General features: G+C 49.7%; 1 protein-coding gene across 4 annotated transcripts in view; it reads right to left on the bottom strand.

Moving 5' to 3' along the window:
• Positions 1 to 1,729: 1,729 nt before the first annotated feature.
• zgc:56622 (uncharacterized protein LOC326033 homolog) overlaps positions 1,730 to 15,879 on the bottom strand; it is an 89,309-nt gene continuing 75,159 nt past the window's right edge. For 2 of the 4 annotated variants that reach the window (XM_038806147.1, XM_038806148.1), the window contains exons 8-10: positions 8,569 to 8,652; positions 2,956 to 3,038; positions 1,730 to 2,065 (exon numbers count right to left, since the gene is read on the bottom strand). In XM_038806147.1, coding sequence (XP_038662075.1) covers positions 2,026 to 2,065; positions 2,956 to 3,038; positions 8,569 to 8,652 — 207 coding nt within the window. In that variant the 3' untranslated portion in view covers positions 1,730 to 2,025. The remainder of the gene's footprint in view (positions 2,066 to 2,955; positions 3,039 to 8,568; positions 8,653 to 15,879) is intronic. The other 2 variants (XM_038806150.1, XM_038806151.1) reach the window with 2 other exon arrangements.

Raw genomic sequence — 15,879 nt, 5'->3', positions numbered from 1 at the left:
ACGAACAGACTCAAAAACAGCTTCTTCCCCGCTGTCACCAGACTCCTAAATGACCCTCTTATGGGTTGACCTCATTAACACTGCACCCTGTATGCTTCACCCGCTGCCGGTGCTTACGTATTTACATTGTGTACCTTGTGTTGCCCTCTTATGTATTTTCTTTTATTTCCTTTTGTTTTCATGTACTTAATGATCTGTTGAGCTGCTCGCAGAAAAATACTTTTCACTGTACCTCGGTACACATGACAATAAACAAATCCAATCCAAAGGAGGAGGTATTGGGGGTCTTGAAAAACATTAAGGAGGACAAGTCCCCAGGATCTGATGGGATATACCCCAGAGTACTGAGAGAGGCAAGGGAGGAAATTGCTGGGGCCTTGAGAGAAATCTTTGTATCCTCACTGGCTACAGGGTAGGTCCCAGAGGATTGGCGAATAGCCAATGTTGTTCCTTTGTTTAAGAAGGGTAGCAAGGATAATTCAGCTCATTACAGGCTGGTGAGCTTTAGTAGGGAAATTATTGGAGAGGATTCTTCGAGACAGGATTTACTTCCACTTGGAAATAAGTATTAGCGAGAGGCAACATGGTTTTGTGAAGGGAGGTCGTATCTCACTAACTCGATCAAGTTTTTCGAGGAAGTGACGAAGGTGATTGATGAGGGTATGGCAGTGGATGTTGTCTACATGGACTTCAGGAAGGCCTTTGAGAAGGTCCCTCATGGCAGACTGACAGAAGGTGAAGTCGCACAGGATCAGAGGTGAGCTGGCAAAATGGATACAGAACTGGTTTGGTCATAGAAGACGGAGGGTAGCAGTAGAAAGGTGCATTTCTAAATGGAGGGCTGTGACTAGTGGCGTTCCGCAGGGATCAGTGCTGGGACCTTTGCTGTTTGTAAAATATCTAAATGATTTGGAGAAAAATTTAACTGGTTTGATTAGTAAGTTTGCGGTTAGCGATGATGACCGTCCGAGGATACAACAGGATAAAGGTCGGTTGAAGACTTGGGCGGAGAGATAGCAGATGGAGTTTAATCTGGACAAATGTGAGGTAATGCATTTTGGAAGGTCTAATACAGATGGGAAATGTCTAGTAAATGACAGTACTTAAGACTATTGTAAGGCAGAGGGATCTAGGTGTATAGGTCCACAGGTCACTGAAAGGGACAACATAGGTGGAGAAGGTAGTCAAGAAGGCATACGGCATGCTTGCCTTCATTGGCCAGGACATTGAGTATAAGAATTAGCAAGTCATGTTGCAGCTGTACAGAACCTTAGTTCGGCCACACTTCGAATATAGTGTTCAATTCTGGTCGCCACATTACCAGAAGAATGTGGAGGTTTTGGAGAAGGTACAGAAGAGGTTTACCAGGATTTTGCCTGGTATGGAAGGCATTAGCTATGAGGGGAGGTTGGATAAACTCGGTTTGTTCTCACTGGAACAACAGAGGTTGAGGAGCGACCTGGTAGAGGTCTACAAAATTATGAGGGGCATAGACAGAGTGGATAGTCAGAAGCTTTTTCCCCAGAGTAGAAGAGTCAATTACTAGGGGGCATAGGTTTAAAGTGGGAGGGGCAAGGTTTAAAGGAGATGTAAGAGGGAAATACACGAATAGGATGGGAATAGAGAGATGTGGCCCCCGGAAGGGTAGGGGGTTTTAGTTCAGAGGGCAGCATGGTCGGTGCAGGCTTGGACACAGATTTAAAGATTTTAGGCAAGACGGGCAGGAGGATACGAGGAAGAATGTTTTTAATGCAGTGAATAGTAAAGACCTCGGACCTTCTGCCCAAACAGGTGGTGGAAGCCAAAACAATGATTTCAAAAGGAAAACTGGATGGGTACTTGGAGGAAATAAATTAGCAGGGTTAGCGGAAGCAAGTGGGGAATGGGATTGTCTGGATCAATCTGCAGAGATCTGGCCTGGATTTAAAGGGCCAAATGGCATCCTCCTGTGCCATAAAAACTGTGACTTTGCAGAAAAGGCAGTATCTGTGGGAGCTCGGGTCTGCATACTTCCAGCAAGTCCAATTAGAAATCCTTAAATGGGTAAAACTGGTGATCCCGTAATCTGGAGGAAGCAAATAAAATATCAGATTAGATCTCCTCATTTGTCAGAATTATTTTTTCTATTAATAGACAAGGAAATCCTCTATTTTGTGTTTTTAAAATAAATTTAGATTACCCAATTCTTTTTTCCCCAATTTAGGGGCAATTTAGCGTGGCCAAACAACCGACCCAGCACATCTTTGGGTTGTGGGGGTGAAACCCACGCAGGCACGGGGAGAATGTGCAGACTCCACACGGACAGTGACCCAGGGCCGGGATTGAACCCGGGGTCCTCAGCACCGTGAGGCAGCAGTGCTAACCACAGCACCACCGTGCCGCCCTACCTCAAAAGATTTCTAACATATTATGATCACTCATCCCCAAGGGTTCTCTCACAACTAGATTGCCAACTATCCAAACCCAAAACAATCTAGTCTCTTCCCAAACTTCTGCTCCTTCCCATGCCTTTTAATATCCTACTTGGTCAAATCCAATTCTCTTCCTCACTTCCGTACCTTTCCATATCCCATCCAATCTAATCCCATTCTCCTGGTTACAGGAGAGGGTACAGAAGAGATTTACCAGGATGTTGCCTGGTATGGAGGGCATTAGCCATGAGGAGAGGTTGGAGAAACTCGTTTGTTCTGACTGGAACAACGGAGGTTGAGGGGTGATCTGATAGAGGTCTACAACATTATGAGGGGCATGGACAGAGTGGATAGTAACCTTTAACACCTGATGCAATCTAATTCCTCTGTCCCTCATTCCCATATCCTTTCATGTCCCACTTATTCTAACCTAAGCCTCCTGCTCATTCTGCTTACCAGTTAAAACCTACCCAGTCTAATCCCACTCTGCATCGCCAATGTGCCCCACCTACAGAGAAAGTAAAAGCCTATTCAACCAACTTACGCAGTTAACTGACAAACTCTCCAGTTCTTGTTTAAGGTGAGCAGCAACTGAAGGTCCTCGTCCATCAGCAAAAAGTCAAAAATCTGCATCAAAGACAAGTAAATGTCAAGATGGAGCTTCGTATTTCCTGAGCCAGAGAACCATCCACCTCCAGCAGATACCCCGCCTCGTCATCGGCTGAGACAGCTGCTGCCTCTCATGAAGCAGGGTTTTGTACCAAGGCGCCAAAGAAAGAAATCATTTAGAACATAGAAACATAGAAACCTAGAAAGTACAGCACAGAACAGGCCCTTCGGCCCTCGATGTTGTGCCGAGCAATACTCACCCTACTCAAACCCACGTATCCACCCTATACCCAACCCTACTGTAGGTACCGCTGGTACCTACACTTCAGCGGCAGCAATGGTGCAAATAGCCAGCTCATTATCATCCTCCCATGAACAATTAGGGATGGTGTTTTCCATCCACTTGAAAGCAGACAAGGCGGTTAATATCTCAACCAAAGACACGTTTGGAGGTGAGGGGATTTAGTGAAGGAAGATGTCAGAGTTTGACCGACTTCATTCAGCCCCCTCTTGGCTTGGATCTGATGGTAACTGGAGTTTGTCCGATTAAACATGGCTCCTTTCTTACTAATTGCTAAAGCTGCACATTACCCAATTTCTGGGTCAACAGTTTGGCCTTAAGCTTTACAAGTTAGAATATCTGGGCATAAATGAGCTAATTTAGTGCACAATTGTGACCTTTGCCCTGGAGATATGGGGCTGGATTCTCCGTTCTGGAGACTCAGTCCCCACGCCAGCGTGAAAATGTTGGTGTTTCACGATGTTCTGGGGGAGGGCGGCTAGCAGCCAGGCAGTGTGGAGCAACTGGCTCCCGCTGCTGATACGACCTGGAGAATTGCCGGGTCCATGGGCGCGCATGAGCACGGCGACGGCCTGTAGCGGCCATGCCATGCAACATGGCGGATGCCACTTGCGGACCCAGCCCGCGAAATAGTCCCCCCCCCCCCAGCTTCGGCCGGCTCGCGCGCCATGGATCGCCCCACCACAGTGCCCCCAGCCCCGAATATGTCCACCCCTGTCCGGGGATCGGCCCTCCCCCGACTGTGGCGGTGCTGGACAAGGTCCCCAGCCGCCAGGCCGAGTTCCCGATGGGTGAGACCATGAGAGACTCACGCCGTCGGGAACTCGGCCGGTCAGGGGCGGAGCATCGGGGGGGGGGGGGGGGGGCTCAGACAATGGCCCAAGGCCGTGGATACGTGGCACGGCGTACTCCTGGAGTACACCGCTTTGGAGGGGGCGGAGCCTCGTGGAAGCAGCATCTCCCCCAATTCTGTCGGGAATTTAGATTCTCCGGCCTGTCGGCCAATGCGATTTCGGCGTTGCCGACCGGAGAATCCAGCCCATGATCTCTCTCACGTGATACAGGGTATGGATAAAATATTAAAACATGCTGCTGTGCAGAGGGACCTGGGTGTGCTCGTGCATGAGTCACAGAAGGTTGGTTTACAGGTGCAACAGGTGATTAAGAAAGCAAATGGAATTTTGTCCTTCATTGCTAGAGGGATGGAGTTTAAGACTAGGGGGGTTATGCTGCAATTGTATAAGGTGTTAGTGAGGCCACACCTGAAGTATTGTGTTCAGTTTTGGTCTCCTTACTTGAGAAAGGACATACTGGCGCTGGAGGGTGTGCAGAGGAGATTCACTAGGTTAATCCCAGAGCTGAAGGGATTGGATTACGAGGAGAGGTTGAGTAGACTGGGACTGTCCTCGTTGGAATTTAGAAGGATGAGGGGGGATCTTATAGAAACATATCAAATTATGAAGGGAATAGATAGGATAGATGCGGGCAGGTTGTTTCCACTGGCGGGTGAAAGCAGAACTAGGGGGCATAGCCTCAAAATAAGGGGAAGTAGATTTAGGACTGAGTTTAGGAAGAACTTCTTCACCCAAAGGGTTGTGAATCTATGGAATTCCTTGCCCAGTGAAGCAGTTGAGGCTCCTTCATTACATGTTTTTAAGGTAAAGATAGATAGTTTTTTGAAGAATAAAGGGATTAAGGGTTATGGTGTTTGGGCCGGAAAGTGGAGCTGAGTCCACAAAAGATCAGCCATGATCTCATTGAATGGCGGAGCAGGCTCGAAGGGCCAGATGGCCTACTCCTGCTCCTAGTTCTTATGTTATGGGAGCCCAGCGAACCCTAACCCCCCCTCCCTCTCCCCCTCTCCCCCCCCCTCCCTCTCCCCCTCTTCCCCCCCCTCCCCCTCCCCCCTCCCCAACAAAATAAATTAACAATAAATTAAATTAACATAAACAATGCCCCCCTGAACCCCCCCCCCCCCCCCCCCCCCCCGGGTTGCTGCTGCCGCTGACCTAGTTGCCTATCTTTGAGCCAGAAAGTCGAGGAATGGCTGCCACCGCCTAAAAGACCCTTGTACCGACCCCCTCAGGGCAAATTTGACCTTCTCCAGCTGAATGAATCCCGCCATGTCATTGATCCAGGTCTCCATGCTTGGGGGTCTCGCATCTTTCCATTGCAACAAGATCCTCCGCCGGGCTACTAGGGACGCAAAGGCCAAAACACCGGCCTCTTTCGCCTCCTGCACTCCCGGCTTCACCCCAACCCCAAATATCGCGAGTCCCCAGCCTGGCTTGACCCTGGACCCTACCACCCTCGACACCATCCTCGCCACCCCCTGCCAGAATTCCCCCAGTGCCGGGCATGCCCAAAACATATGGGCATGGTTCGCTGGGCTCCCCGAACACCTAATGCACCTGTCCTCACCCCCAAAAAACCTGCTCATCCTCGTCCCGGACATATGAGCCCTGTGCAGTACCTTGAACTGGATGAGGCTAAGCCTCGCACATAAAGAGGAGGAGTTCACCCTCTCCAGGGCGTCCGCCCATGTCCCCTCCTCAATCTGCTCCACTTCCCACTTAGCCTTCAGCTCCTCTACCGACGCCTCCTCCACCTCCTGCATCACCTAGTAGATGTCAGACACCTTCCCATCCCCGACCCACACCCCCGAAAGCACCCTATCCCTTACCCCCACGGGGGCAGCGAAGGGAACCCCTCCACCTGCCGCCTAGCAAACGCCTTGACCTGAAGGTACCTGAACATATTCCCCGGGGGGAGCTCAAACTTCTCCTCCAGCTCACCCAGGCTCGCAAACCTCCCGTCAATGAACAGATCTCCCAACTTCCTTATGCCCGCCCTGTGCCACCCCAGGAACCCGCCATCAATGTTCCCTGGGACAAATTGGTGGTTCCCCAGCAGCGGGGCCTCCACCGAGCCCCCCACTTCTCCCCTGTGTCGCCTCCACTGCCCCCAAATCTTGAGGGTAGCCGCCACCACCGGGCTCGTAGTGTACCTCGTTGGAGGGAGCGGCAACGGCGCCGTTACCAGTGCCTTCAGGCTCGTGCCTCCACAGGACGCCATCTCCATCCATTTCCATGCTGCTCCCTCCCCATCCATTACCCACTTGAATACCATCGAGACATTAGCCGCCCAATAGTACCCAGAGAGGTTGGGCAGCGCCAGCCCCCCTCTATCCCTGCCCCGCACAAAAGATTAGCCATGATCTCACTGAATGGCGGAGCAGGCTCGAGGGGTCATATGGCCTATTCCTGCTCCTAGTTCTTATGTTATGTGACCTCTAGGTGTGCAACCCTCATTTCATGTTGATATAAGACCCAGGTTTGTGAAAATAAATCGTAGCTGTATAGATTGACAACAAGGGACGAACAAGCTGAAGGGTTTATTTAACAATCTTAGCTGCTCTTACATGCTGTGTCTGCCCGTGCTGGGAGGGACTTCTGACACTACTGGTACTGCCACTTCCTGTGTACATGTCATTCTGATGTACACATGACCACCCAGTCTACAACATGCTCTTCAGGAATGAAAACTGTAACTGGGAGTTCCACAGGGATGAGTGCTGGGGCCCCAATTATTAACAATCTGAATGAATGATTTGGAAGAAGGCACTAACCGTGTGGTGGCCAAATGTGCTGATGATACAAAGACAGGTAGGAGAGAATGTTTTGAGAAGACAAAGAGTCTGCAAAGGGATATAGTTAGGTTAAGTGAATGGGAAAAGTTTGTTAGATGAAGTATAATGTGGAAAAATGTAAGGTTGTCCACTTTGACAAGAAGAATAGAAAAGTAGAATATTATTATCCATCTGGAAAGATCCATCTAGCAGCTGATACCTGGGAACCCCACCACCTGGAGGTTCCCCTCCAAGTCACTCACCATCCTGACTTGGAAATATATCGGCTGTTCCTTCACTGCCGCTGGTTAAAAATCCTGGAATTCCTTCCCTAACAGCACACTGAGTGTACCTACACCACATGGCCTGCAGCAGGCTCAAGAAGGCAGCTCATCACCACCTTCTCAAGGAGCAATTAAGGATGGGTAATACCTGCTGGCCGAGCCAGTGATGCCCACATCCTGTAAATGAATAAAAAAAGAAAACTTAAAGGGAGAGAGGCTGCAAAATGCTGTGGTGCAGAGTGATCTGGGTGTCCTTGTATATGAATCACAAAACATCAGCATGCAGGTACAAGCAATTAGGAAGGCAAATGGAGTTTTAGCTTTTGTTACAAGGGGGATTGAGTATAAAAATAGAGACGCTTTGCCACAACTTTACTGAGCATTGGTAAGACCACACCTAGAGTACTGTTCACACTTTGGTCAATTTATTTAAGGAGGCATTGGAAGCATCAGAGAAGGTTCGCTGGGCTGATTCCTGGTATCACGGATTTGTCTAATGAGGAACGGTTGAGTAGGCTGGGCCTATACTCTTTGGAAAAATGAGAGATGATCTTACTAAAGATTCTGAGGGAACTTGACAGGGTAGCTGGAGAGTATGTTTTTCCTCTTGGGGAACATACAACTAGGGGACAGAGTTTCAAAAGAAGGGGTCTCCCATTTAAGATTGTGGGGAGGAGAAATTTCTTCTGTTGGAGGATTATTAGTATTTGCAATCCACCTCCCCAGACAGTAGTGGATGCTGGTTCATTGAATATATTCAGGGCGGAGTAAGGGTTATGGGGGAGATAAAACCACATTCAGATCAGTCATGATCTTACTGAATGATGGTGCAGGATCTCGGGACCTACTCCTGCTCCTGTTTCTTTAGTTCTGTGCTGAGGTGCATATTCTACTGCAGCACAACAGTGTGTAGAATTGGAAAAGTGTGGCATCTTTGCTACTTGTGCGTTGTCAATCAATCCCTGGAGACCAGGCTTCCTTTCCCCAAAAGATCATCCCCCTACCTAGAAACCCACCTCCCCAGCATCAGCCCCTCAACTGCCTTTACACATAACATAATTGAGCATCCTTTTCTAATCTTGGGAAGAAGAGGATCAAGGGATATGGGTGGGGGGGGGGGGGGGGGGTGGAGATCAGGGTATTGAACTTGATGATCAGCCATGATCATAACGAATGGCGGAGCGGCTCGAAGGGCTGAATGGCCTCCTCCTACTCCTATTTCCCATGTACGGAAATGAAAAAGATCAAACTCCAAAAGGACCATTGCACATTTTCCTCTCATCACAAGTGGATCAAAGCATTTTTTACCCTCTGATTGGGTGACCAGGAATTTACCTGTGCATTCTCCTGGATCCTTGCAGGTGTTACACTCTTTGGAATGGTTGCTATGTTTCTCTGGACATGGAAACGCAACAAGACCTAAGTATGACAAAGGACAATTAGTTCCAATAGATGCAGAGTGGCTGTGTGAGAGAATGGGCCCTGGGACTAGATTTGACTCCTGCTCAGACAGAGGATGCACCCTCTCTCTTCCTCAAGCATTGGGTAGAGTCATAGATGTTTACAGCATTAAAACAGGCTTGTTGGCCCAACTTGTCCATGCCACCCAGTTTTTGCCACTAAACTAGTCCCAATTGCCTGCATTTGGCCCATATCCTTCTATACGCAGCTTTCCCATATAACTGTCTAAATGCTTTTTAAAAGACAAAATTGTACCCACCTCTACTACTGCCTCTGGCAGCTCATTCCAGACATTCACCACCCATGTCGTTGACCCAGGCCTCCACGCTTGGGGGCCTCGCGTCCTTCCACTGAAGAAGAATCCTCCGCCGGGCTACCAGGGACGCAAAGGCCAGAACACCGGCCTCTTTCGCCTCCTGCAGTCCCGGCTCCTCAGCAACCCCTGCGAGCCCCCAGCCCGGATTGACCCTGGATCCTACCACCCTCGACAACGTCCCTGCCACGCCCTTCCAAAATTCCCCCAATGCTGGACATGCCCAGAACATATGGGCATGATTTGCTGGGCTCCCAGCGCACCTAATACACCTGTCCTCACTCCCAAAGAACCGGCTCATCCTTGTCCCGGTCATGTGAGCCCTGTGCAGCACCTTAAACTGTATGAGGTCAAGCCTCACACAAGAAGAGGAGTTCACCCTCCCCAGGGCGTCCGCCCACGTCCCCTCCTCAGTCTCCTCACCCAGCTCCTCCTCCCATTTACCCTTCAACTCCTCAACCGAGGCCTCGTCCATCTCCTGCATCACTTGGTACGCCGCCGAGATCCTCCCCTCCCTAACCCACACCCCCGAGAGCAACCCTGTCCTGGACCCCATGCGGCGGCAGCAGAGGGAACCCCGCCACCTGCTGCCTGACAAATGTCCTCACCTGCATGTCCGAAAGGCGTTCCCCGGGGGGAGCCTGAACTTCCTCTCCAGCTCACCCAGGCTCACAAATTTCCCGTCTATAAACAGGTCCCCCAACCTCCTGATACCTGGCCTTGTGCCAACTCAGGAACCCGCCAACAATTCTCCCCGGAACAAACCGGTGGTTCCCCCGTTTCGGGGATCCCATCGAAGCCACCACCTCCCCCCTGTGCCGCCTCCATTGCCACCTAATTTTGAGGGTAGCCACCACCACCGGGCTCGTGGTATACCTCGTTGGAGGGAGCGGCAGCAGCGCTGTCACCAGCGCCTCCAGGCTCATGCCCACACAGGATGCCATCTCCATCCTCTTCCATGCTGCCCCCTCCCCCTCCATCACCCACTTACGCACCATCGCTGCGCTGGCAGCCCAATAGTACCCACAGAGGTTGGGCAGCGCCAGTCCCCCCTCTATCCCTGCCCTGCTCCAAGAATACCCTCCTCACCCTCGGGGTCCCATGTGCCCACACAAACCCCGTAATGCTCCTGTTAACCCGTCTGAAAAAGGCCTTCGGGATAAGGATGGGGAGGCACTGAAACAGGAACAGAAATCTCGGAAGGACCGTCATCTTGACTGACTGCACCCTACATGCCAGAGACAGCAGCAACATGTCCCACCTCTTAAACTCCTCCTCCATTTGCTCCACCAGCCTTGTAAGGTTAAGCTTATGCAGGGCCCCCCAGCTCCTGGCCACCTGCACCCCCAAGTACCTAAAGCTCCTCTCCGCCCTTTTCAATGGGAGCCTACCAATCCCGCCCTCCTGGTCCCCCTGGTGTACCACAAACAGCTCGCTCTTCCCAAAGTTGAGCTTGTACCCCGAAAAGTCCCCAAATTCCCGGAGAATCCTCATCACCTCCGGCATTCCCTCCACCGGGTCCGCCACATACAACAATAGGTCATTCGCATAGAGCAACACTCGGTGCTCCTCCCCACCTCGCACCAGCCCCCTCCAGTTCCTCGACTCCCTCAGCGCCATAGCCAGGGGTTCAATTGCCAGCGCAAAAAGTAAGGGGGACAAGGGACACCCCTGCCTCGTCCCTCGGTGTAACCGAAAATACTCCGACCTCCTCCTATTCATTGCCACGCTCACCATCGGGGCCTCATATAACAGCCTCACCCAACTGACAAACCCCTCCCCAAACCCGAACCGTTCCAGCAACTCCCACAAGTACCCCCACTCAACCCTATCAAAGGCCTTCTCCGCGTCCAGTGCCACCACTATCTCTGCCTCCCCTTCTACCGCCGGCATCATTATAACATTCAAGAGCCTCCGTATGTTAGTGTTCAGCTGCCTCCTGCACCTTAAACCTATGCCCCCTAATAATTGATCCCACTACCCTGGGAAAAAGCCTCTGACTTTCCACTCTGTCTATGCCCCTCATAATTTTGTAGACCTCTATCAGGTCGCCCCTCAACCTCCGTCGTTCCAGTGAGAACAAACCGAGTTTATTCAAGCGCCCCTCATAGCTAATGCCCTCCATACCAGGCAACATCCTGCTGAATCTTTTCTGCACCTTCTCTAAAGCCTCCACATCCTTCTGGTAGTGCGGCGACCAGAATTGAACACTATACTCCAAGTGTGACCTATCTAAGGTTCTATACAGCTGCAACATGACTTGCCAATTCTTATACTCAATGCCCTGGCCTATGAAGGCAAGCATGCCATATGCCTTCTTGACTACCTTCTCCACCTGTCTTACCCCTTTCAGTGACCTGTGGACCTATTAACCGAGATCTCGCTGACTGTCAATACTCTTGAGGGTTCTACCATTCACTGTATATTCCTTACCTGCATTAGAGCTTCCAAAATGCATTACCTCACATTTGTCTGGATTAAACTCCATCTGCCATCTCTCCGCCCAAATCTACAAACGATCTAAATCCTGCTGTATCCTCTGACAGTCCTCATCGCGATCCGCAATTCCACCAACCTTTGTGTCGTATGCAAACTTATAACTGATCCCTGCAGAACACCACTAGTCACAGCCCTCCAATCAGAAAAGCACCCTTCCATTGCTACTCTCTGCCTTCTATGACCTAGCCAGTTCTGTATCTACCTTGCCAGCTCACCCCTGATCCCGTCTGACTTCACCTTTTGTACCAGTCTGCCATGAGGGACCTTGTCAAAGGCTTACTGAAGTCCGTATAGACAACATCCACTGCCCTACCTGCATCAATCATCTTTGTGGCCTCTTCGAAAACTCTATCAAGTTAGTGAGACACGACCTCCCCTTCACAAAACCGTGTTGCCTCTCGCTAATACGTCCATTTGCTTCCAAATGGGAGTAGATCCTGTCTCTAAGAATTCTCTCCAGTAATTTCCCTACCACTGACGTAAGGCTCATCGGCCTGTAGTTCCCTGGATTATCCTTGCGACCTTCTTAAACAAAGGAACAACATTGGCTATTCTCCAGTCCTCCGGGACATCACCTGAAGACAGTGAGGATCCAAAGATTTTTGTCAAGGTCTCAGCAATTTCCTCTCCAGCCCCCTTCAGTATTCTGGGGTAGATCCCATCAGGCACTGGGGACTTATCCAGCTTAATATTTTTCAAGACGCCCAACACCTCGTCTTTTTGGATCTCAATGTGACCCAGGCTATCTACACACCCTTCTCCAGATTCAACATCCCCCAATTCCTTCTCTTTGGTGAATACTAATGCAAAGTATTCATTTAGTACCTCGCCCATTTCCTCTGGCTCCACACATAGATTCCCTCGCCTGTCCTTCAGTGGGCCAACCCTTTCCCTGGCTACCCTCTTGCTTTTTATGTACGTGTAAAAAGCCTTGGGATTTTCCTTAACCCTATTTGCCAATGACTTTTCGTGACCTCTTTTAGCCCTCCTGACTCCTTGCTTAAGTTCCTTCCTACTTTCCTTATATTCCACACTGGCTTTGTCTGTTCCCAGCCTTCTAGCCCTGACAAATACCTCCCTTTCCTTTTTGTCGAGGCCTACAATATCTCGTTATCTAAGGTTCCTGAAATTTGCCATATTTATCCTTCTTCCTCACAGGAACATGCCGGTCCTGAATTCCTTTCAACTGACATTTGAAAGCCTCCCACATGTCAGATGTTGCTTTACCCTCAAACATCCGCCCCCAATCTAGGTTCTTCAGTTCCTGCCTAATATTGTTATAATTAGCCTTCCCTAAATTTAGCACATTCACCCTAGGACCACACTTATTCTTGTCCACCAGCACTTTAAAACTTACTGAATTGTGGTCACTGTTCCTGAAATGTTCCCCGACTGAAACTTCTGCCACCTGGCCGGGCTCATTCCCCAATACCAGGTCCAGTACAGCCCCTTCCCTAGTTGGACCATCTACATATTGTTTTAAGAAGCCCTCCTGGATGCTCCTTACAAACTCTGCCCCGTCCAAGCCCCTAGCACTAAGTGAGTCCCAGTCAATATTGGGGAAGTTGAAGTCTCCCATCACAACAACCCTGTTGTATTTACTCTTTTCCAAAATCTGTCTACCTATCTGCTCCTCTATCTCCCGCTTGCTGTTGGGAGGCCTGTAATAAACCCCCAACATTGTGACTGCACCTTTCTTATTCCTGATCTCTACCCATATAGCCTCGCTGCCCTCTGAGGTGTCCTCCCGCAGTGCAGCTGTGATATTCTCCCCAACCAGTAGCGCAACTCCGCCACCCCTTTTACATCCCCCTCTATCCCGCCTGAAACATCTTAATCCTGTCCTTCCCTCAATCAGGCTCTGTAATGGCAACAACATCATAGTTCCAAGTACTAATCCAACCTGTAAGGTCATCTGCCTTACCCGTTATGCTTCCTGCATTAAAACATATGCACTTCAGGCCACCAGACCCGCTGTTTTCAGCAACATCTCCCTGTCTGCTCTGCCTCAGAGCCATACTGGCCCTATTCCCTAATTCTCCCTCAATGTTTTCACCTTGACCTATTGCACCGGTACCCATTCCCCTGCCATACTCGTTTAAACCTCCCGTGTGACACTAGCAAACCTCGCGGCCAGGATATTTATGCCTCTGCAGTTTAGATACAACCCGTCCTTCTTATACAGGTCACACCTGCCCCGGAAGAGCTCCCAGTGGTCCACATAACGGAAACCCTCCCTCTTACACAAACTGTTTAGCCACGTGTTTAGCTGCTCGATCTTCCTATTTCTAGTCTCACTGGCACGTGGCACAAGGAGTAATCCCGAGGTTACAACCCTAGAGATCCTGTCTTTTAACTTTCTGCCTCGCTCCCTGAACTCCTGCTGCAGGACCTCATGCCCCTTCCTGCCTATGTTGTTAGTACCAATATGTACAACAACCTCTGCCTGTTTGCCCTCCCCCTTCAGGATGCCCCCTACCTGTTCTGAGATATCCTGGACCCTGGCATCAGGGAGGCAACATACCATCCTGGAGTCTCTTTCACGTCCACAGAAGCGTCTATCTGTGTCCCTGACTATCGAGTCCCCTATGACTATTGCTCTTCTGCTGAACATCAGAGCCAGCCGTGGTGCCACTGCTCTGGCTGCTGCTGTTTTCCCCTGATAGGCTATTCCCCCCCAACAGTATCCAAAGCAATACACCTGTTCAAAAGGGGGACAACCACAGGGGATTCCTGCACTGACTGCCTGCCCCTTCTGGCGGTTACCCATCTCTCTGCCTGCACCTTGGGTGTGGCCATGTCTCTATAACTCCTATCTGTGATGTTTTCCGCCACCTGCATGCTCCTAAGTGCATCCAATTGCTGCTCCAACCGAACCATGTAGTCTGTGAGGAGCTGCCATTGGTTACACTTGCTGCAGATGTAGTCTACCGGAACACTGGAAGCGTCACAGATCTGCCACATCTCCTGGCCCTGATGGAATGCATCTCAGAGTGCTAAAAGAGATGGCTAGGGAAATTGCAGATGCACTAGTGATAATTTACCGAAATTCACTAGACTCTGGGGTGGTCCCGGTGGATTGGAAATTAGCAAATGTGACGCCACTGTTTAAAAAAGGAGGTAGGCAGAAAGCAGGAAATTATAGGCCAGTGAGCTTAACTTCGGTAATAGGGAAGATGCTGGAATCTATCATCAAGGAAGAAATTGCGAGGCATCTGGATAGAAATTGTCCCATTGGGCAGACGCAGCATGGGTTCGTAAAGGGCAGGTCATGCCTAACTAATTTAGTGGAATTTTTTGAGGACATTACCAGTGCAGTAGATAACGGGGAGCCGATGGATGTGGTATATCTGGATTTCCAGAAAGCCTTTGACAAGGTGCCACACAAAAGATTGCTGCATAAGATAAAGATGCATGGCATTAAGGGTAAAGTAGTAGCATGGATAGAGGATTGGTTAATTAATAGAAAGCAAAGAGTTGGGATAAATGGGTGTTTCTCTGGTTGGCAATCAGTAGCTAGTGGTGTCCCTCAGGGATCCGTGTTGGGCCCACAATTGTTCACAATTTACATAGATGATTTGGAGTTGGGGACCAAGGGCAATGTGTCCAAGTTTGCAGATGACACTAAGATGAATGGTAAAGCGAAAAGTGCAGAGGATACTGGAAGTCTGCAGAGGGATTTGGATAGGTTAAGTGAATGGGCAAGGGTCTGGCAGATGGAATACAATGTTGACAAATGTGAGGTTATCCATTTTGGTAGGAATAACAGCAAACGGGATTATTATTTAAACGATAAAATATTAAAGCATGCCGCTGATCAGAGAGACTTGGGTGTGCTAGTGCATGAGTCACAGAAGATTGGTTTACAAGTGCAACAGGTGATTAAGAAGGCAAATGGAATTTTGTCCTTCATTGCTAGAGGGATGGAGTTTAAGACTAGGGAGGTTATGTTGCAATTGTATAAGGTGTTAGTGAGGCCACATCTGGAGTATTGTGTTCAGTTTTGGTCTCCTTACTTGAGAAAGGACGTACTGGCGCTGGAGGGTGTGCAGAGGAGATTCACTAGGTTAATCCCAGAGCTGAAGGGGTTGGATTATGAGGAGAGGTTGAGTAGACTGGGACTGCACTCGTTGGAATTTAGAAGAATGAGGGGGGATCTTATAGAAACATTTAAAATTATGAAGGGAATAGATAGGATAGATGCGGGCAGGTTGTTTCCACTGGCGGGTGACAGCAGAACTAGGGGATATAGCCTCAAAATAAGGGGAAGTAGATTTAGGACTGAGGTTAGGAGGAACTTCTTCACCCAAAGGGTTGTGAATCTATGGAATTCCTTGCCCAGTGAAGCAGTTGAGGCTCCTTCATTACATGTT

Source organism: Scyliorhinus canicula, chromosome 9, assembly GCF_902713615.1.
Source record: "Scyliorhinus canicula chromosome 9, sScyCan1.1, whole genome shotgun sequence".
NCBI classification, from domain to species: Eukaryota; Metazoa; Chordata; class Chondrichthyes; order Carcharhiniformes; family Scyliorhinidae; genus Scyliorhinus; species Scyliorhinus canicula.
The sequence above is the reverse complement of the archived record's forward strand: the minus strand, read 5'-3'. Positions and strand labels throughout refer to the sequence as shown.